This window comes from Microplitis mediator, chromosome 7, assembly GCF_029852145.1.
Source record: "Microplitis mediator isolate UGA2020A chromosome 7, iyMicMedi2.1, whole genome shotgun sequence".
In the NCBI taxonomy this organism is placed as follows: domain Eukaryota; kingdom Metazoa; phylum Arthropoda; class Insecta; order Hymenoptera; family Braconidae; genus Microplitis; species Microplitis mediator.
In genome coordinates this window covers 24,442,538-24,470,075 of record NC_079975.1, presented here as the reverse complement: position 1 = coordinate 24,470,075, position 27,538 = coordinate 24,442,538, and the positions used below count along the sequence as shown (strand labels likewise).

The following is a 27,538-nucleotide window of genomic DNA, read 5'->3' as shown; positions in this document are numbered from 1 at the left end:
TTTAATTAGCAAATTCAGTAGATTTATTATTTATTTAATTATTTATTAGTATATAATATTAATCAATCACTGGAACATTTAAAAACAAATAACAAAAATAATAATTATAACTCTTACGATAGTAAAATCAAAATGAACTGAAGTATAAATAAAAAATTAAAAAATATTCATTCTGAGTTTGAATGATGACTGACAGTAATGGTCGTCGATAACTGAGATTTGGCGTTACTCATACATATATGTGATAGTATTTGTTAATTTACGGCAATTCAAATGTGGGCCACGTCACAAAAAAACTACTACGATGACGTGCATGTATAAAAATCGACGCATGGCCACTGATAATAAATAAGAGACAATTTTGCGTCATCTTATTATATTTATTTGAATGATTTCGATGGTATTCATTATCATTAAGAGATAAATATTCGTTTTTAAATTTAAAAAAAAATCATCAACAAAATTTAGTTATAATTAAGCATTTATGCGCTTATTACATACAATTTTGATATTTCATACACCCACGGAAAGAAAATTATGGTAACCGTTCCTAGTACGTTTATGGAATATCAACCCATAACGTTATGGAAATAATTGCTTGAAATTATGGTATATACGCCTATAATTTTTGGGATAACTTTCCATTGTTATGCTCTCTTAAAATGAATCAGTGAAAAGTAGTCCAATCAGTGAATATTCACTGCACGAATAGTCCTAAATATATCACTAATTCAATCAGTGATATATTTGGGATTGATTCGCAGTGAATATTCACTGATTTGCAGAAATTTTTACTGATTCATTTTAAGATAGTGGGATCAATCCGTATAATTGTGATGAAATGGATGGATACCATTCCTATAATCAATATTTCCAAAAAACTTGTTACCATACACGGAAAAAAAAAATCCCAGGTAGAAAATTGTCTTAGTCGGACAAGTTTGAAACTTCAAAATAGCTTTATTTTAGCTTAACATCTAAGTCTTGTTTTGTAAGCTTTATTCTAGGTTGTTATTAGGATGAATTCTATGACAAGTCTTTAGAGTGTAACTAACCTTAAAATATACCTTGCTGTTAGCTCTTTTTCCACGCGTATGATAAGATTTGTTGTAAGCTTGGATTCTAAACTTAAAACTACCTTATCTGCTAACATTACTCCAAGCGTACATTGAAAACTGAAGTTTGAGGTTAATTAGGAGTTTGTGTTATTGTTTATAAGTAATAAATAAGTTCAATTTTATTTGCAACATATATAAAGAAAAATATTTACTAAGCAAGTAAGTTTTGATTTTTTTTAATTTATTGAATCACAAGTTTTTAATGCTCATAATAAAAAAATTTGAATTTTTTAGAACGTCCTTACTCTCTTAAGTTAAATCAGTAAAAATGTTACTGATTTTTTCAGTGGTTACAAAATTTACTGAAAGATCAGTAGCTTTGAATAAATTTACTGACATAAGTAATTTACTGACTAATAATGAATTTAGCTTCACGGCAGTAAAGAGTGCCATCTACTTGGAAGCTTGTTTGTTAGACAGAGGTTAATTGCAAGTTATAATCAAAGTTTATCATTTATATTGCACTATTATTAGGGTAAGTTTAAAATATTTCAACAAACAAAAGTTAATTTATAATTTATATACTAATAAAACTTATATATTTTTCTCTATTGAATGTGACTAGAATAATTCTGAAATGTATTTGTAGTTGATTTACATCTAAGGTAATGCTAACCTCAAATCGTCTTATTAATTATTTTATGTTTTTAAATAAATATTATTATTATTTTCAGATAAATGTTTATACGGTGACGTCAAAACCGCTAGGGAAAATATATATAACACTACACATTTAATGCCCAATATCTGATGTATGTGTACAAAAAAAAAAAATAATAAAAAATTTTTCTCTGTAAACATGTTTTCAAACTTATATTACCAAATCTATTCTAGCTAAGAATAAGATATACTTTTAACCTTATAGTAAGCTAAATTGTCACTGTTTATGCAAGCTAAAACTGCAAGCTTTATGTTAGCGATACAAAGCGTTACCAACTAACCTTGTGTTAACCATAGTTTGTTGGCTAATTTTAGGCTAAAACTGATAAAATTAGCTTAATACAAGCTAATTCCATTGATGACTTTCTACCTGGGATATTGTTCCTCGAACGATCTAAAGTATAGCAACTCGTAGATCGTTCCCACGACAATATGTATACTTATGGTAACAATACCGTATCGTTCCTGTAACTATCTATTAGATAGCTGTGAGCCCTATACGACTTTCCGTAATCGCCACCTCACACGCCACCACCTAACCTATTTGAGCATCCATTTTCGCGTCTCTTTTCTGTATCAGGTATAATTGTTGCTAGCAGACGCTTAATAAATAAATTATTTTATTTAATCAAAATTATTTATTTATCATTTTTTTATTAAAGATAAAGATTTTTAAACGTCTCATATCATTTGCAACGCATGTGACGTCAGATAGGTCTCAGAGCTATCTACCGTATTGTTGTCAGAACGATACAGTCGATCGTTGCAGTAACAATCTAGTAGATAACTTTTTCGTATTGTTACTGTAACTATACAGTATACTTCTCAGAACAATATTTTTTTCTCCGTGCACGATATAGGAACCATTTCCATACTATATTGTAATTATTAGCGTGAATTTTTCTCTGTATACGGGTAAAAAAAATTATATGTAATTATACATTACTACTTATATTCATATTTTACCTACCACAGTTTTCAGAGATTAAGAAGACATTAAAGGGGCTTTTTGCCTTTTAAAATGGATGTACTTTACACCAAATTTTTAAATTCGGGCTTTCAAATCTAATACATTTCTTGTAATTGAACATAAAATTTCATGTTATTATATATTTATATATAATTAGATATTAATCGCGTATACTTATGTATAATCATAAATAAATTTCTTTATCCGAGTGTAGAAAAATAATTTTATAGTAAAATTCGGAGCAGCCATATTTCTCCAAAGGAATAAAAATACCGAACATTTCAAAAGAAAATTGTTTACACGTAAAATTTTGGGGTAGTCATTTCGTCCCATTTTGTATTATAGAGTAACGTGTACAGAAAATTTATACAAGCAATAAAACACATATTTTATATTTAGTCTGTAAATATGGTGAATTTATTTATCGAGATAAATAAATCAAGTATTATGTGAAAAACGGCAGTAAATTTATAAGTATATATAGTCATGTAGCATAATGGAATTAACAATAATTATAATACTTGAATGTTTTTTTTTTTTCCTAAATTACTCGCACCAAAAAAATTACATTTTTGCTCGCACCAGCTTTGACCCCGGGCCAGTAATTAAGGGTTAGCTTAAAATGTACTAAATATTAATAACAGCACCCCTGGTTCAGTATGTACAATTTTTCCATATCCATTGAATCATTTGATTAATTTTGTTTTTTCAGTAGGAATAAAAAATGCAAAAATAGTTGCCACTGTAAAAGTTTAAATATTTTTATATTGCAAGTTATATTTAGTTTTACTACCTGGGTCAAAAACAAAACTTGATATAGACGACTTTTCATTCTTACCTCCAATATGAGTACTTATTAATATTATTAACAATATACATTGACTGTCGATTAGATAACCAACCATAAAAATGCTCACTAAATTTCCTATATACCCAACAAACGCAATAAGCGAAGACGCAATAACTCTTAATAGAAAAAAATAAAATCATTAATTTTTTTTTTTATTTCTAAGTTAAAAATTAATGACATTCACTAACCTGAGATGAGTCGGATATAAATTAACTAACATACAATCAATTATATAATCACCGAATCCTAGCGCGTTAATAAAACACGAGAGAATAAGATTTTGTGATGAATTTTTAACAAACAATAGTCCGATGTAAAGAAATCCAATAACTGAGTTCGATGAAACTGAAAAATTTTAATTTTAAGTTGAAAAAATATTTATCATTGCGGTGTAGAGGAGAGTGGGTCAAAATGAGACACCGATTTTGAACAAAATAACTATTTTCTTTGTAAATATATATCTATAGTTTCTTGAAAAAAATATAGGGTAAGTTGGTTGACCCAATTAGTAAAATAATTTTCAAAATTTTACCAAAAGCATATAGCCTTTTTAGCCTTGTACACTTTTGCCTTTTATCTCGCAAACTGTATACTTCTCCCTTCTGCCTTCATTGTGCGGCTGAGGCGAAGCTCTAATGATCAATAAAATTCACATTTTACCGATCACTAAATCTTCATCCCGCGCCTAACACTCAAAGACCTCCGTTCGAGCCCGACCCGTGGCTAAGCGGTCACCCAGCCGAGTAGCAATCATGCTTGATAAAATGTGGTGTCTCATTTTACCCCATTCTCCCTTATATGATTTAAAATTCTAAATTAAAATCTTTGAATTACTGAGGTAAAACTTATATCCGAGTTTATCAATAAAAAGTGGTAACCAGACTGCTGCGGGTACGGCTGCAAGGCATAATATTATCGTACGTAGATAGACCGTATGGTCTATTTCATATGGACAGGCATAACTATCAAAACCATTTTTCTGTTAAAATTATAAATGCACCTAATTAATTTGAAATAATTACACATATGACATTGATCAATAGTATATATAGTTATTTGAATTACTAGCGTAGCATTTGTTGAATATAGTGTTTCTGAAACAAGGCAGACACTTGCAGTCATGTTAGGATATTTTTCTTCAAACATTGCAAATCTTTCGAAAATTTCGGGAATCCATATCATTATGAGAGAAAGTGAGTACGAAGTACCGTACGTTGATACACAAATAATCAACGTTCTATTCAAATAAGGTGGCTTCATAATTTCCTTGACTTGTTTGATAAATTTAATAAATTTCTTGGAAAAAGTGGATTCATTTCCGATCGTTTCATTTGATAATTTTATTTTTGATAAAAAATCATTTATGTCTGGATCATTTAGTGTTTTCAAACATTGCTGTATAAATTTAAATTAAGAATTATTTCATACGAGAAAAACAAATTTATTATATTATATATTCTCTAAAAGTAGATTAGCAAAATCTAGTAGCAAATAGTGAATATTCACTAATTCAGTTTTAGAGAATATTAACCCTTTAATGCTTGGCCTTGAAACCCCCTAAGGATTTGAATGAAGAACTGTAAGAGCGGGCATAACTCTGGGCATGGAAAACAGTACCGTAGTCTGTGCAATTGGCAACTGAAGTGATCAAAAAATTGAAAATTTTTTCAGTAGCACACATCAACTTTTATTAAATGAAAATATTATTAATGTAACAGAAATATTAATTTATTAATCATATATTATCAAAATTGAATATACGTTGATTATTGTTCATAATAATAATCAATATAAGTCCAATTATTTGAATGACTCTACGTTTCGGATGAACATACTTAAGTTAGCATCATGTAAACAAACTTGTCGTATGTATATTCCGTATATCTTAGCGACAGCACCGTCGCAGCACAAGCGCTGAACTAAAAAAAAGAGAGAGGGAACTCATCGTAACACTAACACAAGTAAAATCTGTTTTATGATTGGCGCTATCCCCACACAGCTCACACCAAGATCCCTCGAGACCCCAAAGCACCAAAGGGTTAAAAAGTGGTTGATTATACGCTATTGGAATTTCCTCCTTGGAAAAAATCATTTAAAATTTGTTATGGTTTCCGAAAGATAGTAACAAATTAGTGAAGTCGCAAATTTAAGTCCATTCTGAACTTTGAGTTGATCATTTTTGTAAATATAAAAAAATTTAATAACAAGCAAATTTTCAATTCCTCACCTTGTTTTTTAACAGTACTGACAAAAGTCAAACACTGGTCATAGTTGGTTTTAAAGTCTTTTTTTTTCGAAATGTATACATTTTTGTATATGCTGTGGTGTCATAGTAAAACTGGACCATCTTGGTAATTTTTGTATGTCTTTATTCCGATTCCCGCCAGGTGGCCAACATATGGTCCGGCTTTACTATGACATCATCCCGGATCAAAAATTAAATTTGATTTAGACTCGGTCTTCTTGAATCATGACTAAGTAAACCAGTTAATTCTAAACCATGGCAAATTTACACTAATCAATATCCTCCGATTAAAAGAAACGATTAGGAATGATTCAAAACGATTTAATTTTAATACTATATAGACATACATTCATCACTTACAAGTAAACTGTTATGAATCTTTTCGGAATTTTTTTTTTCTTTTACATGGGTATACGATGATAGTATAATCAGCAAGGTAAAGTTTACTATTAAGGATAATGATAATTGTTATAGTCACTTTGAGTAATCGTCATTTGTCTTGGGTTTTTTCTACGTATATTAATTTTTGCATACCTCTAATACGAAGCGATAAAAATGCTCTATTATCTCCAGAACAATAGTTGCTATTCACTCAGCTCAAATCATTTTCTTTTAGATTTCCAATAGCGTATATTCATCAGAAAGTATATTTTTTTTTACTATATATTTTTTATCTGATTTTCCTGTATTTTGACGATACATTTGACAAAGGACATGCATCAACTGAGTATATTGTCCAGTTTCGGCCAGATATTTAGGAGTCTCTGGTAGAAAAGTCAAACAAAATGCGGCAAAAAATGCTACTAGCGCACATATTAAAATATACAAGTTCCAGGGGTTAAAAAAAAAATAAGTAGCTTCACTTATAAAACTGAATTTCAATGGAATAATAATCCAGCTGATCCCTTGTTTTTGAAGAAAATAGAACGATTCATTAATTTAATTTTTTATTTTGTAATTTATTAATTTTATTAAGTAATTTACCTGTATTCAAAATAGTCCCAAAAATATAAGGAAATTCTATCCAACTAAGCATCCTGTCTCTATATTGATCAGGTTGAAATTCTCCAAGATAAGCAAAGATTACTGTAAATTCTGCACTTTGACTAACGAAAAAAAAACTTATGATAAGAATTTAAATAAATTTTGACATATTTAAATTAATTTTTCGATAAATTACCCGACTCCATTGAAAAATTTACAAATTACGAATCCATAGTAATTTGATATAACAGAAGCTAGAGCATTTGAGCAGCCATCCAAAAGTAAACCATAAATTAAACTTATTTTCCGACCGCTAGTTTCGGCCATACATGCCCAAAAATATGAACCCAGTGCCATTCCTATTCATTTTTTATAAATACATAAGAATACACTTAATATTTTCCTTGAAATTTAAAGTAAATTTTGTTTTAAGTTACTAACAAATTAATGTACGAGCAGGATACCAGAGTTTCTGGATTCAAATAATTTTTTTACTTCAATCAACTAAGAAATTTTGCTTGAGATTTTTTTAGTAAGAATCACCCATAAAGTTTGATTCTGGAAGAACATCCTAGCGGTAACTAAATTTTTACTATAAGACTCTTTATTTTGTTTATGTTTTTTGTTAATAAAAAATTGAAATTTTGATGAATAAAAAACACATCTTGCTCAAAATTTGATTCCGCATCGAATGTGCTATCACTCATAATTTTACCACAATTCTAGAGATTTTTTTCAGCAAATTCACACAGGATTTCCACAAAAATCTTCGTTACTATGTAGCATAGTAATGGTTACCATTCTAGCATAGAAATCAGAACTATTCTTCAAACTAAGATGAAAAAAATCTCTAAAAATTGACAAAAATTTAATTTTAGTCGAAAAAGTAAAGATCTAAATCGATGACTTCAAAAGATAATATGGTGAAGCGAGCATTAATCAAATTTTGTTTTTGACCCAGATATCCTTAGAAAATTTTAAATTTAATGCAGAATTTATTTCTTGTAAAAATTTTTTCCGAGATGTCAAATTCCAATAGCGAATATTCCGATATCATCCATCAATAAATAATTATATTAAAATTCTTTTCATACAAAATAATAACTTTCACAATACTTACCTATCAGTAAACTAATTGCTATGCCATTCTGCGCAATTGTTGACATTTTATAATCACATGTAGCTGCGGGGATTACAAAACTGACATTCTCAAAACTGATACCAGTATTTATTGCTATTAAAGTAACAATAATTAATACTTTGTAGTTAAATTTGCCGAAACCTTATTTTCAAAAATATTAATAATCATTATTATGAAAAAGTTAATTAACAATAAGTAATTTAATAATTAGTTTTTACCTGTTTCATTTAAAGCGGCTTGAACAACTTTTTCATCTACTCTTGAGTTTGTCATGGTATCAAAAGAATGATTGTATTCTAGTAAAGTTTTACGTTAATTAAATAGTGACATTGAAACTATAGATAAAAATTATCTATATTATGTTTATTGCATATTAACTAGTTTTATATATCCTGTTTTTCCAAGACAGAATATCGATTAAAAATTAATTTTGTGATAAGATATGTAACTCGAGCTGAAACTGTTAATAGTAATGACTGCGTAATTTTCATCAACTTTGAAAGTGTTATCATACGAAGTGAATACATAAGTAACGTCTTTAAAAGTATTAGTTTTCTCAAAATTCACAAAATCATTATTTTAATACAATCGATATTAATTAAATGTTAATTAAAAAACCCATTACCTGCTCACTTCTCATTGGAGTGAGATTAAACCACCCAATATAAATTAGTGAATGAAATAAAAAATTATTTTTCATATTCGTAAATATTAGAATAGATTTTATTTGAAGAATTATATTGATAATTAATTATTATTAAGTTTTTAAGGTCATTGAGTTAACCCATAGTTGCTCACTAAATGTTATCACTCAAGGATAATATCAATTGAACTATGATAATAAGTTTATTGATTTGGAGAATAACTTATTAAATATATAACTTTATTCTTTTATAATATTAATTTCTACAAATTTTATAAAAATTCTACAAAAATTATAAAACACTCGGCATGATTCCAACATGGTCTGAGTTCGAATCCTAGTTCAGGCTATCTATATTTTTCTTAATTTATCTATAAATTATCTCATGAAGAAGATTAATTGTAAGTTTAGGTATCACTATATATCAAAAAATTAGATTAGTTGAATTATAAAATATATATATAAATTTTCAGAAGTTACTTCGCGACTCTGTGGTAGATGGCGCTGATTGTAGCGCTTTTCACATGTACTCGTCATAACAGTAGTTTGAATATATAAGATTTTCAATGCTGTGTTAATGTCACCCCTCTGAGAGTCCAATGAATAGGTCTTAAGCGTTGGGCACGGACGTTAATGACGCATGTCGTTCTCCGTGTTCTTGTGGCAGTCCCCATATTCGAACCGGGAAGAGAGCGTGACTCTCGGACTGAGTTTCGAATCTCCGGGTCACGGACGATGATGGCATCTGCCATCCTCCGGGATATGGTGGTAGTTCCCCGCACCTCGACTTCTGGGTGATCATTTTTTTTTTAAGAAAAACAAAAACTTTTCTAACATTTTTTTTTCTGAATTTAAAAGTTAATAGATAGTTTACTATTTCATCTAAGGTAAAATAATTATTTAAAAATTTATAATAATTAATTTGCATGAATTATCAGAATATGTTTAAAAAAAATATTATATAATTTTATCAGATTTTTTTTTTTCATATAAAGTATATACTTTACTTCTCATACTTCATATTAATGAAGTAATAATTTTTTAATCTATAATCATAACTTTACTTGATTTACTTTTACTCGAGCAATACATTAGCTGAAGCAGCTTTTTTTTAGCTGACGAAGAACATTGTGGCTAATAATACACAGTTGTATGACCAGTTTGCTTGATTTTAAACTGATAAGTGAAGGCAATTGAATCAATCACTCATCAAGTTAATAATGCTATTAGTAAAGTGTAATATTATATTTATAATATTTTATTTATCATATTCAGTCGGGTGGAATTTTTCAAAAGTTAATTTACCTAATGACGTTTTTATTTGGCGATTTTCAATTTGGAAAAATCGAGTATTCCTTGCTGTTCCCAGGTAACTAACAAATATTTACATTCAGAGAATTTTACGGTATTTATTGCATCAAAAATTTATAGCATCATTATTATAGCTACCGTAGCATACGGGCAATATAGAATTATGGTGAAATTTACGGATAATATAGAAATTTTCCAAATACATTGAACAGAATTTACAGTGTGTTACAATTTATTAAAATTATCAATAATTTCATACCGCCGCGGTTTTGGAAATGCGCTAGTTATTTAAGCTAGTTTTTTTTCTCGATTTATTACCAAAAATTTACTAAATAAATCCAAAATATTTACGGTAACCAATACAAGAAAATAAAAAATTTTTATATTTTCGTTGATTTCAAATGCAGAAGCGAACAAAAAATGAAACTAAATTTTTTACAATTTTCCACCATATCAGCATAAATTTGGCAAAATTGTAGAATATCCTGCAAAAAAAAACGATTTCATTATGATGAAATTATCGTATTATTATAATTTTTATTTAGAATTTTTCCGGTAAACGTTCGGCATTTTTATAGCAATTTTACTGCAGTATTCTGGTAACTCTACAGCATCAGTACAGTAAATATACTGCACTGAAAAAAAAAATTTTTTCTCCCGGTAAATGTTTTATTCTAATAGCAATACTGGTATTTTTGTGGTAAGAATACCAAAATTTATTTCACAGAGCAATACGTATACTGACTGTGCAAAACTCGGTATTGCTGTACCCTGATTAAACAAAATGATTAAAAATGATTTAAAATGATTTGTTTTTTAATCATTTTAAATACTTTTTAATCCTTCAAATCATTTCTAATCCTGTCTCTTATGGACATTTAACGTGTGAAATCATTTTTAATCATTTTGTTTAATCAGGGTAGGTACAATACCACAATTAAAATAAAAAGAACTTAACCTTACTTTATTGACATGCATGGATGTATGTAAATAGGAGAATTTTTTATTATAATAGACGTACTGTCAAAAATTGAGACGAAAAACGAATAAATACTAATCGATAATTCAATAATTATAAAAAAGAATATTGCACGCATTATTTTAATATTTGTTGTCACTTGCACTCTTATTTCTATCTCACGATAATATGAGGTAAAAATGCGGGAAACAAAAATTGCTATAGGATAAGTATGTAAGCGCTGGAGACCACTGCATTTGCTATAGTAAAATAGTATAAAGTTTTAGTCCTACAAGAAAACTTGGTATTGCTGTGGGAAGTATATCAGGTTTCTTACAGTAAGAATACGTTTACTTACTACAGGAAAACTGGATCGATGATATTTTGGATTCCGGGAGTAAAAATACTTTTTTTTCAGTGTGCATAACTAAATTTTTTTACTATCAACATTCATATAAAGTAATAGATTTTTTGATAAAAATCAATATCAGAAATATTGCAATAGAATATATTAAAAATTGTCATCTTTTAACATATATTTTAATAAAATTTTATTAAAAATTAAGGTAAGAAATCCAGTAGTCGATCAGGGAACTAGTACTTGATCATTCCATGTATTTCTATATATATATCTTTAGTATACATATATTTAGTAAATATAAATGTATAAATACATGAGTGATCGAGTAATGGGTCTCTCATCTTATTGAAACAAATAGTATAATTCTCAATAATATCAAAGTATCCCAATGTTACCGAAATTTCGTATGCAATTTGTCTATAAAATTCTCTGCGTGCATATTTTTATAAAAATTTTAATTTAACATAAATTTCATAAAATTAATATAAATATTTAAGATGGGGAAAATCATCAAACAATTCAGTTACGTTATTAGAAGCCCCTTGGATAGAACCAGAAGTTTTTAACCTCATGAATATTCCATCACCACCAGCAACAGCATTTTTGAGTACTGAAATACAATCTTTAGGCAATGATTGCAAAAATTTACAATCAGTTACTGGTTTAGATATAGATAATCATGGTCGCCTATGGGTATTAGATTCCCCTCAAGATATCGAGTGTCCGGCTAAAATAATAATTTATGACTTGCATAATAATGAAGAAATATCCCGCGAAAATCTCACAGGTATACCAAGAAAAAATTTAAAATGTTTAGTGATAGATCCTGTGATTGGTCCATGGGGACATCGAGGTTATGTTGGAGATTCTGGCGATGAATCAATTATTATTTTAAATATCGGTAATGTCTTTCTACTTTATATGAACTTTCGCAATATTTAAACGTTTTAATTAATAGTTTAACGTTAACTAGGCCATACAGGACAGCGGAAGTGGTGGAAACTGCATTTACAACATGGGCCAACAGTACCACGTGTCTATACAAATGATTTAGCAATATCGAGAAAAAATAAACGTCTATACATAACAGGAACAAATTCCCTCGATCTATTTTACATTGATCTAGATAATTTACGAAATAATGATCGATTATTGTTATCGAAACATAAAATTGTCGAAAAAAGTCACAACGTTTCGTGGGCGGGTGTTAAATTGGGTACTTCAACTGGACTACTCTGTGATTCCAAGGACGGTCTTCATTACTTCCTTGTATCGGAATACGCGAGTGTACGCTGGGATACCAAATACGATTTGAAAGTAATATTTTATTATCTTTCGCTATTTATATATCTATCTCTTGACTCAAAGTTACAGAAATACACATCATGTCTAGAATGAGAATTATTTTAATCTCGTTTTCAATAGCATATCTACCTTGTATACATTTGTTACCTTGAGAATATTTCTGCAACCTTATTCATGTGTTATTTCTTTTATTTTTTATATTTATGTATAGATATATTATTATAATAACACTGTGATAAATATATATTTTATAGGCGGCGAGTCATTTAATTCTTTTGCAGAGTGAACGAGTACTCAGCATAACTGATTATCGAATGGATTCATTAAAAAATGTCTGGGGTATTACTAATCCTTTGTATAAAAATAATAACAGCATTGATACAATACATAATTGGAATTTAACGAGTAGAATTGTAAAAATTTCAGAGTGTAATCAATTTTAATTTCTTTTTTTTTAATTTATTATATTACATTTTATATATTTTTTTTGTATTAATACAGTCGATGACATGAATTGAATATAAAGGAAAAAAAGAGCTAATTATTTATATTTATAAAAAATTTATGTATACATTTAATATTTTATATGAAATCATTTAAGGGGTAGTATTTGTTAATTAATATTAATAATATGAAAAATTGGATAATATGAAATGGATTTTGGCCTATGAAAATAAAATAGTTATTGGCGTAACTACCCGAGTCGAAATATTAAAACCCCATAGAGCCTGAACCTTTTGATGGGGGTATTTGCCGCCTCGATTTTAAAACTTTTTTCAACCTAACTCGCCTGAAATTCGGGTAAGGAGAAGTGAACTAGGGTTTAGTTCGAAGCTTAAAACTCTGTTTCATCCTAGTACCCCTGAAATAAGTTCAAAAAAGAATGAACCAGGGTTTAATTTGAAATTTTCGACTGTTTCAACCTATACTAGTCGAACCTGTAAATTTTTGGTTAGGATGAAAATGAGATTAAAACTTAGAAATTATTTTTCTTGTAGTATTGATAAGAAACTAAAATTTTACAAAATATACAAGAAATTAATAAATAAAAGATAATTTAATAACTGAATAATGAGTTTAACGATTGAGTTAGAGAATCGAAAGTACATAAAAAATTTCATTTTCCAAGTAAAAAATGTTGATTGGCTTGATTACACCGATATTGTGATAAAATATATGTAAAAATGTTAAGAGTGACAAGTATGATGAAAATTTTACTCAAATTCTTTTGAATTAATTGGTTGTGATAAATAAATTCGATCATCGATTGAAATAAAAAAGCATACGTGTTCTGAAGAAGACACAGGAATAGTTAAATAATTATTTGTTTCTTCACATCTGTAAAGGTAAGGAAGCGCACAATTTATATCAGTATCATTATTAACCCAAAATTGATCGACAGATAAAATTTCTTGGGCAATCGCATAATTTACATAATATTCGTAAAGATAGGTCTTCAGACGAACTAGCGTCTAACGGGGTTTTAATTAAAACCCTTTCTCAACCTAACTCGCCTGGAAACGAACATGAGTAGGTCCAAAAGGGAGTTTAAATTTGAAACCTTTCTCAACCTAACTCGTCTGAAAACAAACGAATATAGGCGCTACTTGACTGAAATAGGGTGCGACAACCAACTTTTTTACAACTACTTTTGAATTTCTGAAAATACGAGAAAAAGCTAATTTTGATCTATTTTTTGAATTTTTTTTTCAATTTGCGGAGAGAACGAGTACTCGCGTAACTGATTATCGAATCGATCCATTAAGAAATCTGAGAGATATTATTAATCCATTGTATGAAAATAATAATATATAGCATTCACCCAATAAATAATTAAAATTTAACGAGTAGAATCGTTAAAATTTCAGTGCAATCAATTTTAATTTTTTTTAATATATTGTATTGTATTATATATATGTATATATTTTTTGTAGTGTTTTATAATTAATTGTTATTCAGATAAAATATTTAAAAGTACCGACACTTTTTAAACTACCATCATAAACTACTGTCCGATACTTAGTTTCGATTAAATTTTTATTGTAAGATTAATTTCAAAACATGAAAAATTGATCGCGCTTCCTTCCGCGAGCAACTTTTTCTCATCTAAAATAAATTAACACTCGATCGCGAACTCAAAAAAAGTTTTATTAATTCATTTCATGACTTCAAGTAGATTTTTTTTTAATAATTTCTAAAACTAGCCGTTCCCTTAATTTTTTTATTGGGTCAAGTTTGATAAATTACATAATAAATTTTTTCCGATGAAAGGAAATTCGAAAGTTTAGAACAATTCTCGTTGTTATTGAAAAAAAAAACAACTTTCATTTATCAAAATGAAATATTTAAATTAATTAATTAAATAAAATTTAAAAATATTTTAATTGGAGTTTGTTTTCGACAATACATCGAAAGTAAATCTCTCTTTAAAATATATGAAGCAGTGAAAGTTTAAATTTATATTTTCTTAGTAATCAAGCTGCTGATAAAAATTAAAATTTTGATTATACTTTTTTAAAGCTAATTAAATTAATAATTAGTTTTTTTTTGGCAACTTAACACTAAATTACTTAACTTTCGAAAATAATAAATGACGATAAAATAAACCAGATTTAATAATAAATAAATTGTTTATTATATAAGTTTAATAAAATGGGTCTATTTATATAAGACAAGTCGTTTGATTTAATTACATTAATTAACAGTTTTTAACAAGAGGATGAACAATCATAGATGCACCTCCAGAGGATATAGTATTTTGTATAAAGTCCTGGAAATTACTTTCAAGTGTCCATAAGGAATCTTGAGGTCCAAGTGCAATACTTGTTGGTAAATGGCACTCGTCACCTTTCTGCACAATAACAAAATTTTCTGGACCGAAAGTCGTGTTTGTATCCCACAGATAAACGTCAGCTTGTCCTAAAAAAAATTAATCAAATAAACATTAACTCTAGTTCCACTATACTGTAAAAAATTTCGGTTTAAAAATGGCGCCCGATAATTTTACACGGCCGTGTAGAATGACGTGGGGCAAGTATGCGCAAACTCATTAATTTCGGACTGAAATGCATGGGTTTGCGCACACTTACCCACTGTGTACACTTACCCCATATGACTTTAGTGTGAAATAATGGTGGAAAAAACCCTCGGTGGAAAATGTGCACCCGTGTAATTTTAAAAGGATGTAATCTACTTTTTTTACACCATCGCGGATTACTCGTTAAAATTTTGATTAATGAGCATCAAATGATTATTGTATATTTTTAACTAAGGTAAAAGCCCCTTTACCCGCTCAGTACCATTAGTCGCTCACTTTAACTGTTTAAGGCGTTTTTTTATAATTTTTATTAAAAAAAATTACAACTAAAAAAATTATTATTGATAAATAATTATTTGTGAATCTAAATACATTAAAATATGATGTATCAAATTATTTTATAATAGATTATAAATTTAAATTAAATGACTGTTTTCAAAATCGCGCAAAGCCGGGCATTTTTTACTTTAACGTTCATTCGTTAGATTAAATTTAGGGTACGTCAAATTTTTTTCGAATTGTTATAACTATATCTTATTAAATACATTTTTAAAATTCATGAAAATTTATATTATGAAAGAATAAAGTAGTATAATTTATAAATTATTTGTCCAAATCAATAAACTTATCATAGTTTAATTGATATTGTCTTTGAGCGACTATAGGGCCATGTGTTGGTCGAGTAATGGTACATGACAACTTTTAGTGAGCGACTATGGATACACTCAAGGAGCTTATTTAAAAAATTAATAATAATTAATTATCAAGATTATTCTTCAAACTTAAATTTTATTCTAATACTCGAAACTTCAAAAAATAACTATAAAAAAAAATCTGGTTTTTCATTTTATTTATTAATTTATATTGAGTGATTTAATCTCACTCCAATGAAAAGTGAGCGGGTATAGGGGCTTTTACCTTAAATTATACATTTACACGATTTGACGGTGTAAGAATTTAACCCGATATTTGGTGTAATTTTCACACCAAAATTTTTACACCGAGTCATTCCGATGCACTGAGTTCAAAATATTTTTACAGTCTATCAATTTAATGAAAAATAATTACCCTTGTATCTGAAGAAGATGACACTGCCGCCATTGGTACCCAGTAAAACAATACTATTCAATTTAGTTCCAACATCCGAAATATCTGTTGAACCGGAAGCGCCTTGTCTCAAACAACTTGTTCTGATACTAAATACTCGACTGGAACTGAGATAAGTGAAGTATAATTCTGGACAAGTGGGTTTTTGAACGAGAACCATGTTGAGAACATCACGCTTCGAGTTGCCCAAATTAACAGCTTTGGGTAAACTTACACGGAATCCACTATTTCCGACTACATCGTACACGATTATTGCTCTTCCTGATGCGTCACTGATGTACAAATAAACTTTACCATCATTTGCATACTCGACAATTATGTATTGCAGTCGCGAAGTTCCGATTATAAGATGGTTCAAATTAATTACTTTGACAACCTAAAAAAAGTTATGAGTTAAAATTAAAAAGTATAGGGCAGCCTAAAATGAAATGATATACTATTTTTTTTTAAGGAACAAAATAGTTATGTTACGGGTTGTAGGAAAAATGGGGCAAGTTGATCAGCCTGAACATTGCGGCCAATTTAAAAATTTCAGCATTTTTTTTCTTTCTAAGTGTTTGTTATCTGAATTATTTAATTGATAAAAATTAACTTAGAGGTAAAATGGACTAGTTATTAAAAAAAAATTTCTTTTGCTGAAAATTTTTAATTGCTTAATATCCAAGTTGATTAAATTGCCCATCTTTCTCTACAAACTTTAATTAAATATTTTTGAACAAAAAAATCATTTTATTTTCTTAAAAAAATGCTGTCTCATTTTGCCCCAAGAGCTGACTAAAAATATGACATTTTATTTCATCTGCAATTTCCCGACACTAAAAATTCGGGAGTATTTATTTCCACATATGGAGTGAATAAATAAAATAAATAATCACCCGCTCCGAATTCACTCCGGATTTAATGCGTATTCGCAGCCAAGCAGCACAAAAAAAAAAAAATTGCTGACTTTTTGTTAAATTTAAGTCGAAAATTTATTATGTAAATTCTTAATTTAATCCAACAAAAAGTCAACAATTTTTTTTGTCGCAGGGTCAGCAGATTTTTGACCATACATAGATTCGATTTATAAAATAAAATATAAAATTCACCTGCTTGCTTCGTACGTCAATACCAACAACTTTAGGGTCACAACGAAAGACAGGTTGAGTTAACGTGTTGACAATGCCAGTATCAAGAGCCCAGAGTATGCCATGATCATCAACAGCAATATCAACAACATTTTGCAGAGCTTCACAGTTACCTTCTTCTTGCAATGCCCAGCATGGAAACGCATCGTATCCACATTTGTCGCCTTGTTTGATAACTCCAAGAGTAATTGGAACTCCGGGCTTGAAACGTGGGAACGCAAGGAAAATTTGATCTTCGAACAATTGTAATTTCGTTGCAATGATACTCTTTCTGTCATGGCGCCCACTCTTTGTAAAAACGTCCATCGTATCTTTACCCGGCCACATTATACTTTTGTGATTTATCTGATAAGTATAATCAGATACTTTTGGCACAACTTGACGAGCTCTTCCAAAAACTGCAGACACTCCAGCCAGTATAATTAATGATATAATTAACACTTTTGTCATTTTAAATAATTGTACTTTCTTATCTGCTCGAACTTAATGTACTGCGATAAAAGGCAGCGCTTTTGTGACCTCAACACCGCAAATTAACTCTTTTATATCAAGCAAATTCATGTTTTTATTTAATGTTTATATTTATTATTAATTCAAATATTCATTCCTTCTTCCAAATTTGGTAACCATTGGAATTTCATCAACAATAACAAGCTATTGATTTATTTAAATAACGTAATGCGGAAATTAAATATTATTATTCTTCCGGTTGAATAAAAAATTTTGAAATATAAATATTTTATTGTGAAGGAAAAAATTTTGCGGAACAATAAATTTATTTGTTTTACAATTTCACAATTAATTGCTAAGACACAACAAATTTGAGTATATAAATGCTGCGTAATTACTGAGCGGATCAGACTGAGATTTTATAAGACTCGGGAAAAACAGTTTTAATTTAAAATAAAAGTAAAATGGCGGTACTTAAAGTATTGATAGTAATATTGAGTATTGGATATACATTTGGAGCTCCTGTTAAAATCACGGATGAAAAATTACGATTTAATATCGGATATGTGTGGCCATGTGAAACTACCAAAAATATATATAAAAATCACAACCTATTCAATAGCAAAAATATAATCGCTACGAGAAGTGTAGTTCACAATGACGACGCTATTATTGCTATGCCGAGGTAATTTCATTTTAATTAAATAATTTAATTACTTGTATAAAAAAAAATTTATGGTATAATATATTTTTACAACATACAAATATATGAAAGAAGATGTGATACCTTATAATTGCTTATGTAGGTATTTTGGTAGTTTTATATATATATATATATATATATAATAATATATTTTTTCATTTACAAGAATTCATACATTTTTTATATATGTGTATTGTATGTTAATTCATAGATTATAAAGTGTATATAAATTATGTATTTTTAAATGTATAATTCACAGTATATAACATTGATATATTTTTTTTTTACATAAAAAATATATTTTAAAAAATATAATTATACGCGGAAAAAAATAAAATTAAATAATATGTGTTTGAAATTATAACCCGAAACTCGGGTGTCAATATGGGGAATTTTACTACTTGAAATAATAAATTTTATAATACGTGTCGTCAATTTCCTAAATATCAGTTACGATTTTTAAAGTTCAAATAGTAATTTTTCTTGCATAGACAATAAATTTTCATACTTATCCTGTAATTTATCAGCCAGCACAATTGCATCCATCCTGATCTCTTTACGTTAAACAATTAAATATGTACACCTGGTATCATTCAAACCTAGTAATTTAATCAACCTTAATGATTTATAACTTAAATTTACTCTCTATATATTCTTCGTTGATTGTATCTTTAGCAATTAGTTATTGTATACTTTACTTAGTTTAGTTCAGTCATCTTTGTATATTTTTTTTTCATGTATAACTATGTAGTGACCCTGTTATTGGCAAATTTTTGCTGTTGGGTCTAAATAAAGGCAATAATAATAATAATAATAATAATAATAATAATAACAATAATAATAATAATAATAATAACTATTATTATTATTCACGTTTTACTTTATCATTATATTACTTGTCGTTCTCAATTTCGATAGTTCACTTTTCCCGTGTACTCTCTAAAAATGAAGCAGTGAAATTCACTTTGAATTAGCGAATATTCACTGGGAACCAGCTACAAGTATACCACTAGTTGAATTAGTGGTATACTTATAGCTGCAGAAATAATGACTATTCACTAATACGCAGTAAATTTCACTAATTCATTATTAGAGGGTAAGTTAAAGAGGGGCAAAGCATGGTAGGGGGTGAAACAAACATTCAAAAATTACTTTTGTAAATATAATTGATCACTATTTTGAATTGTTTTGTTAAACTTTTTCAAAAATCGAAAGTTTCAATCGAAAAATGTTAATGAATTTCGTTTTATGATAAAAACTATTAAAAAATTTTTTTTTTCCTTTACACCCAATAATTATGTGAAATTTAATTTTTCTTTATGTAAATTACTGACAAAAAAATTAATTTAATTTCCAGAAATTTTTTTTTTTTTACCTTTTTTAGAGGGTCTCCCATTTTACCCGCAAAAATTATTTTTTTTTTTAGCGGCAGCTAAAAATTTTTCTTAGTTATTTTGATTATCATTAAAAAAAAAAAAGATTTAACACATTGAGTCCCCGAAAATTTAGTATTTTCTTAAGTACCCCGTTTTGCCCCTCCCACCCCTATATTACATAATTATTAATATTATTAAATTTCTAGATATTAAATAAATTTACATAAAGAAAAATTACATTTCACATAATTATTGAATGCAAGGGAAGAAGCAAAACTTTTAACAGTTTTTATCATAAACTTTCGATTTTTGAAAAAATTTAACTACCGGCTTGAAATTGTTAATGTTTCATTCGATACCCCTCCCTCTTCTACATATTTAAAAAAATATTTTTTTTAGATTCAAATCAGGAGTACCAGTGACTTTAGGAAAAATTTCACTGCGAAATAATGGAGAATCTCCAGTAATAAATGCGTACCCGTGTTGGTCACTTCAAGAAGAAGGCAATTGTGCAGCTCTACAGAATGTCGTCGACATTTTTCTTGATCCGCAAGGGATACTTTGGGTATTGGATACCGGAGTAGTAAATACTCTTGAAAAACCTGTTCGCAAATGCCCACCAAAAGTCGTCGCATTCAATTTGAGTACAGATAAGGTAAATAATAAGATTTACATTAAAAGAAAATGAACATAAACAATAAAATAACAACATTTTTATGGACCAACAGCTCATTAAAGTAGTCGACTTAAGTAAGTTGACAACGGACTCTTCCCGACTCCAGTACGTCATTGCTGATTATGGCGAAAATGGTCATGTTTACATTTATGTAACTGATGCGGAATCCGGTGCAATTTTAGTCCATGACGTAACAACAGGACAGAGTCGCAGTGTCGGTTTGCCTCAGGATATTTTAGCAACAACTTCAAAACGAGATGTGCTAACTCCCGTACTTATACGACGTGCTGACGGCTCTACGTGTCTTATTTTCACTTATCTCAGTAGTTCTCATATTTATGTCGTCAGTACTAAAAGTTTGCAAACCGGAGAGTCAATAAAGTTCCACGATCTAGGTCAGAAAAAGGCCAAAATCGTCATCCTGGGTACGGATAATGGCACTGCGATGTTTTTCCGTTACGAAGGAAAGTCAGATATATACCGTTGGGATACAAGTCTCAGATTTGTGGAAGAACATTTCGATAGAGTGTCAACTGGTGATGATATCATGTTCGCAACTCACGTAACTCCTGATTATAGAACAGAAAGAATGCGCGCTCTTGAATCAAATTTCCCAGACTTTATTCAGGGTACTGTTGGCTGTGGTGTTGAACATACATTTAATACCCTGTAGATATTTTATTATTTTACCACAACACGAATCCTGTAATTGTTATAACGACCGAAGCTAAATGTATGACTTTGGAATTTTTATTGACACCAGAATAACTTAATAAATATTTATTTAAAAACAAAATTAAATCAATTACTTCTTTATTTAACATTTATAATTTATTTTTTTTTTCTAACATGATAACAATCATTTCGCAACTCAATGTGAAAGTAGTTTTATTACAGTATATACATATAGTGCTTTACCAAATACAATTTCGTATAGTTATATATATAGGTGTTACACATTATACAAATGAGTGTTAAATAATTTTAAAAAGCTAGTGATCTAAAAAGGTCACTTGACAAGACTGATTGCGTGTGATGCAGACTAGATATATGTAATTGTTATTTGATTTTTGTGCTAAGCGATTTATAATCATGATTTTACATCAATAATTACTCGGTCTCAAATAAGTGATAAATTACAGATTTAGTTTTTATTGAAAATAATCCGTACACGGAAAGAAAATTATGGGAGTTTTTGCTATGCATTATGGGAATGGTTCCCATAATGGTATGGGAATAGTACCTATACTACTATAGGGATGGTTCCCATATATTATGGGAACCATTCCCATAATAGTATGAGAATAGTTCCCATACCATTATGGGAATGGTTCCCATAATGATATGGGAATGATTCCCATACTGGTATGGGAATGGTTCCCATATTGGTATAGGAACTATTCCTATAATATTATGGGAACTATTCCCATAATGTTATGGGAACCATCCCTATAATATTAAAAGATTTTTTTTTGCACAATAGTGTAGAAATTTCCCAAAATTTGAATTTTCTTGAATGTTTTGTGCTGACAAAAAATTCTTGTTAAAAATTTTAATGTTTTTTTGCCAAATACGATTTTTTTTTTCAATGTTTGAATTTTTGTTTTTATGTTTAATAATATTTCTGTGTATTGTAGAAGTGATTACCACACTTCTTTAAATTAATTTTTTCATGATAATATGGGAACCATTCCCATAATATTATAGGAATGGTTCCTATAATAGTATGGGAACTATTCCCATAATATTATGGGAATAATTCCCATAATGGTATGCGAACCATTCCCATAATATTATGGGAATAATTCCCATAATGGTATACGAACCATTCCAATTGCATTATGGGAATCATTCCTATAATATTATGGGAATAGTTCCCATACTATTATGGGAACCATTCCCATAATATTATGGGAATGGTTCCTATAATTTATGGGAATGGTTCCTATAAATTATAGGAACCATTCCCATAAATTATAGGAATGATTCCCATAATATTATAGAAAGTATTCCTATAAATTATAGGAACCATTCCTATAATTATAGGAACCATTCCTATAGTGTTATGGGTATCATTCCGATAATTATAGGAACTATTCCTATAATTATGGGACACATTCCCATAATTATAGAAACCGCTCCCATAATTTATGGTCATAATTCCTATGATGGTATAGGAAAAAATTTCACAAAATTATGGGAACCGCTGCCATAATTTTCTTTCCGTGTACCGGCCCTGTTTAGAAACGAATAAATGATAGATTCTCATAAATGTCTGAATAGAGCGTATGCTTACCCGAGTCGAAATTTAGAGCCTATATAGGCCCCTCTAGCCCGAAATAGATCCGATTAAACGTTGCAATGGTTTTTTTATATTTTTAAAATTTTTTAATTTTTCCATAGCATTAAACATTTAAATTATATCTTTAAAATTAATATTTATTAGACTAAAGAAAATTAAGAATTTAAAGAGAATATTTATTTTCAGTTACTGTTTATTGATAAGAACATCATTGGTGTCAAATCAAAATTAAAATCTAAATTAGTGTATAAGTTTTTTAATTAAGGACATTATTACTTATTTATGTATGAGAGAAAATATTGAAAAATAAAATCCTTTTTAAGACCAAAACCAAAAAAAAATAGATCCGATTGAGAGCCCTGTAGTCTTCTAGCTCCGACTTTGAACCCAGAGGACCGAACATTCACTGGGAGGTCTGGTTTTGAACCTTCAAGTCCGACAATATTAGTCCTGTAATAAATTTCGATTCATTATAATTAAATTATTTATGATGATATAAAAAATTAGGTTTTTAAAAATTAATTGTAAGCTTTATTTTTTTGACGTGCAACGAAATTTATATAAAATTAATTATTATTATCATTATTATTAATTTATTATAAAAAATTGAACTATTAACAGCATTTGCTATATATTTTGATGATTTTGATTGTAATTATTTTAAGCATTGTAAATGCAAATAAAATCCAGAGTAACATAGGTTATTATTAATCATAATATTAATAATGCTAATGATATTTTAAATATGAATATTATTATTAATATTGTTATTATTACAATAAAATAGGGCTCAGAGGTTCAAAATAGGACCTAATTTTAATTTTCATTGGATCCTATATTGAACCCTAAAGTGCTGAAAACGGAAATTTGTAGCACTTCAGGGACCAAAATCGGACCTAATTTAACATGTAAACAGACTCTATTTTGAACCTCCAAGTCCGAAATAGATTCGATTTAGAAGGTTCAAAATGGGCTCTAAATTTCGACTCGGGTGTCTAGTTGTAGTAATACACTGTTAGAAGTATATATTTGAGCCGAATTAATATTTATTAATAGTTAATAAATGATTTATTAAGTGGGATTTATTTGGGCCAAATAAGCCATTTCTTAATAGTTAATAAACGGCTTATTTGAATAGAAAGAAATGACACATGAAGTTAATTAAGTAAGGTTATGAAAAATAATTTATAGGACTGTTTAATTTTATTTTTTTAAAGAAAATAATACACACATTTAACGTTAATTGAAGATAAAAATTATTATACAAAAGATATAAAAAAAATGAAATATTATAATAAATTTTTACTAACAATCATACTCATTCCATTCAAGGTTATAACCTTAACTTCATGTGTCATTTCTTTCTATTCAAATGAGCCATTTATTAACTATTAAAAAATGGCTTATTTGGCTCAAATAAATCTCATTTAATAAATCATTTATTAACTATTAATAAATCTTATTTGGCCCAAATAAATACTTCTAACAGTGTAGGATTTTATCGCGTCGTTCCCACAGGATGTGTCTTGTTACTCCCACAGGAATGCGTCCTGTTGCAGCGCCTATTTTTTTTCCCTGCAGTTATCAATATAATAAATGAGATACTAAACACTCCAAAAATTTTTTTACTGAAAATTTTAAATTGGTCGCAGTAATTGGCCGGCCAACTTACCTCAACCTTTTCTACGAACTGTAAATAACATTTTTTTTTTTACTAAAAAAGTGTTCTCTTACAGTGCGCGGGACACTTGAAAACAAAAACTATCCAACTTTCCCCGAATTCCTCTGCATTTATCTTTGCTCATATATTTATACGGATATATTATGGTCGTTTCAAAGCGATAGTATGTAATACTAGTTTACATGTGATAGAAAGATAGAATTCAATACTTCAATTAGTGAAAGTGCTTTGTTTACTTTTAGATTTTTTATCGCCCACTGATTTATTTTTTACATAAAATAATATATTGAATTACGAATGCGTAAATGATTAATTTTACTTTAAAGGACTATATTAGTTACGTAATTATAGTTTTTTAATCACGCACATGAAAATGAATTTCGTTTAAGAAAGTTAATAAATAAGTCAAAATAATTTTTTCAGACACCGGAAAAAAATAAACTATGGTATCATTATAAATATTGTTTACAATTTCTATTTGTTTACATTTATCACTTGCAATTAAAGGCGGAAAAATAATTTAAGGAAGTACTTAATTACATATATATAATATATATAATTTTCTCTTGATATTTAAACAAAGACTAGGAAAATTACTTAATATATTTTTCTAATAATTAAATACAAATAATGCAATCGTAGCAATTATTTAATTACGAAAATGTACATGATATATTTTTTTCGAATGTAATATTCGAAAAAGTAAAAGTTAACATACGTTTAAATTTTTATTTTAAATTACTGTATCTATAACAATAAAGTATATAATTCATCCATTAATAATGAATAACTTTATTTATGACCATGTAAAATGACTAAAATTTATATTTTTAGTATAATGAAGTTATTTCATGGCCAACTGTTTAGTAGAATACGTTGATAAATTATTTTAATACTAAAACGATTATTACTTCATCTGGTGATTTTACGGTCATACCACTATATAATTATATGAAATATTACACTTAAATAAACTCTTATATATTATTAACTAAATGTTATGTTAACTTTTATCTCATGCGAATAGAAATCCAGCTATTATGCTTGTAATTATATCCTCAGTTTTCTTTGACATTATCAATTTACGTTTAGTGTAAGAAAAAAAGTTGACACAGAAGAAAAGGATTTCTTGGCGCAATAAATATTTTGCATCATGAATCGAAGACAATAATTTTTCTAGGACTAAGGTAAGTGACCCCTCTATCGGCTAGTTAAGCGTATTTTTTTTTTCGAATTAAGAATTAAAATATGAAAAACCAATTCATGTATGAAAAAGTGATAGAATCTTGAAGCTGATACATTTAACTTCAAATTTAAAAAAATATATGTAAAAATATTTATTAGAAATTAAATAATAAATGAAAATAACTTCAATTCCTGATGTCCCGTCTATCGGGCTGCCTAGACCCCCTTTATCGGCCACCTTTTAGATAAAATTTTAGCTGATCGGATGTATATGATTTATTTACATTTATTCTAAATATTTATATATATTTTGAAATATAAATTAATCAATTTGTTTATTTATTTTGACATTAATAAATTAAATTTACTATTTTGCATATAAATGCCGATAACCTCAAAAAAATAGAACTAAGATGGCTGATAATGCATACAGAGGTAAGTTTCTTGTATCTATGTTCGGTCACCCTATTTTTAATATAAATTAGGCAAAAATCATCAAATTTTTAACTCCTAAAATTACTATGAAACGAGCTACTAAGATTACAAAAAAAAATCGGACTTTTATTGTTATTTTTAATTAGTAATAGATTCCCTGATTAAACAGCTGAATTCGACCGAATTAAAAATTTTAATTCTGTTATATTCTGTCGAATTCTGCAAAACAGAATTCAACAGAATTGAAAATTTGAATTTGAATTAAAAAGAATAAAACCGATTTAAAAATTTCAAATTCGTTTTAATTCAGTTTAATTCGGATTCAGAACCAGAAATTGGAGAATTATTTTCGAATTAATCAGAATTAACCCGAATAGAATTATTTAAATTCGTTTTAATTTTGAGAAATTCTGGTTTTCCTGCCGAATTAGACAGAATTAATTTTTAAGTTAGGTACCGAATTAACAGAATTTATCTGAATTAAATAGAATTAAAAATTTAATTCTGTTTAATTCGATCGAATTCAGTTGTTTAATCAGGGTTATTGAAAAAACAAGAAACCTTAACCTACCTGATAAGAAATCACCAGAAATCGCATCTGACGCACTACTAAAAATTCTTGGCACACGAAATTTTTTCTCGTCCAAAATAAATTTTTGTTTTCAATTCATAATGCGAAAAATTTCTTAAGGAACATGAAAATTTTCTTGGGGCGAGTAAAAATTTTCTGCGCCAAGAAACTTTTATTTTCTGTGTAGGTCACCCGTGAAAAATGAACCATATCTGACCATACATGAAAATTTGCCATATATGCTTCACATAGGAAGCATATATTAAGCATTTATAATTCATATGTTAAGTATGCTCAATTTTCATATATGCTCTAATATGGGGGTGTATAATTCATTTTCCG

At 28.3% G+C, this 27,538-nt stretch overlaps 5 protein-coding genes across 9 annotated transcripts in view; 2 read left to right on the top strand and 3 right to left on the bottom strand.

Moving 5' to 3' along the window:
* LOC130672535 (synaptic vesicle glycoprotein 2B-like) overlaps positions 1-2,165 on the bottom strand; it is a 35,978-nt gene extending 33,813 nt beyond the window's left edge. For all 4 annotated transcript variants that reach the window (XM_057477206.1, XM_057477205.1, XM_057477208.1 and 1 more), the window contains exon 1: positions 118-2,165. The gene's annotated coding sequence lies outside the window, so the exon portion shown is untranslated. The remainder of the gene's footprint in view (positions 1-117) is intronic.
* Positions 2,166-2,620: 455 nt separating this feature from the next.
* On the bottom strand, positions 2,621-8,310 carry LOC130672534 (synaptic vesicle glycoprotein 2B-like). Of its 2 annotated transcripts, none has more exons than XM_057477204.1 (10): positions 8,187-8,310; positions 7,948-8,061; positions 7,024-7,186; positions 6,828-6,949; positions 6,504-6,748; positions 4,664-4,993; positions 4,433-4,577; positions 3,787-3,943; positions 3,587-3,714; positions 2,621-3,490 (listed from the first exon to the last, which is right to left on the bottom strand). In XM_057477204.1, the coding sequence occupies exons 1-10, from the start codon at positions 8,239-8,241 to the stop codon at positions 3,435-3,437; spliced, it is 1,515 nt and encodes a 504-aa protein (XP_057333187.1). In that variant the 5' UTR covers positions 8,242-8,310; the 3' UTR covers positions 2,621-3,434. The 2 variants fall into 2 exon arrangements, with proteins under 2 accessions (XP_057333187.1, XP_057333185.1); XM_057477202.1 differs by having other exon boundaries at positions 2,624-3,490; positions 7,948-8,109; positions 8,187-8,309.
* Positions 8,311-9,756: 1,446 nt separating this feature from the next.
* Positions 9,757-13,087, top strand: LOC130671801 (uncharacterized). Its single transcript, XM_057475879.1, has 4 exons — positions 9,757-9,980; positions 11,739-12,142; positions 12,215-12,558; positions 12,801-13,087. Exons 1-4 carry the CDS (start codon positions 9,832-9,834, stop codon positions 12,987-12,989), a joined length of 1,086 nt encoding a protein of 361 aa, XP_057331862.1. The 5' UTR covers positions 9,757-9,831; the 3' UTR covers positions 12,990-13,087.
* A 2,070-nt stretch (positions 13,088-15,157) lies between these two features.
* On the bottom strand, positions 15,158-18,347 carry LOC130671789 (major royal jelly protein 5). The gene is made up of 3 exons (XM_057475868.1): positions 17,779-18,347; positions 16,652-17,066; positions 15,158-15,465 (listed from the first exon to the last, which is right to left on the bottom strand). Exons 1-3 carry the CDS (start codon positions 18,265-18,267, stop codon positions 15,245-15,247), a joined length of 1,125 nt encoding a protein of 374 aa, XP_057331851.1. The 5' UTR covers positions 18,268-18,347; the 3' UTR covers positions 15,158-15,244.
* Positions 18,348-18,669: 322 nt separating this feature from the next.
* On the top strand, positions 18,670-21,711 carry LOC130671779 (protein yellow-like). Its single transcript, XM_057475859.1, has 3 exons — positions 18,670-18,952; positions 20,746-21,001; positions 21,075-21,711. The coding sequence occupies exons 1-3, from the start codon at positions 18,732-18,734 to the stop codon at positions 21,693-21,695; spliced, it is 1,098 nt and encodes a 365-aa protein (XP_057331842.1). The 5' UTR covers positions 18,670-18,731; the 3' UTR covers positions 21,696-21,711.
* Positions 21,712-27,538: the final 5,827 nt, after the last annotated feature.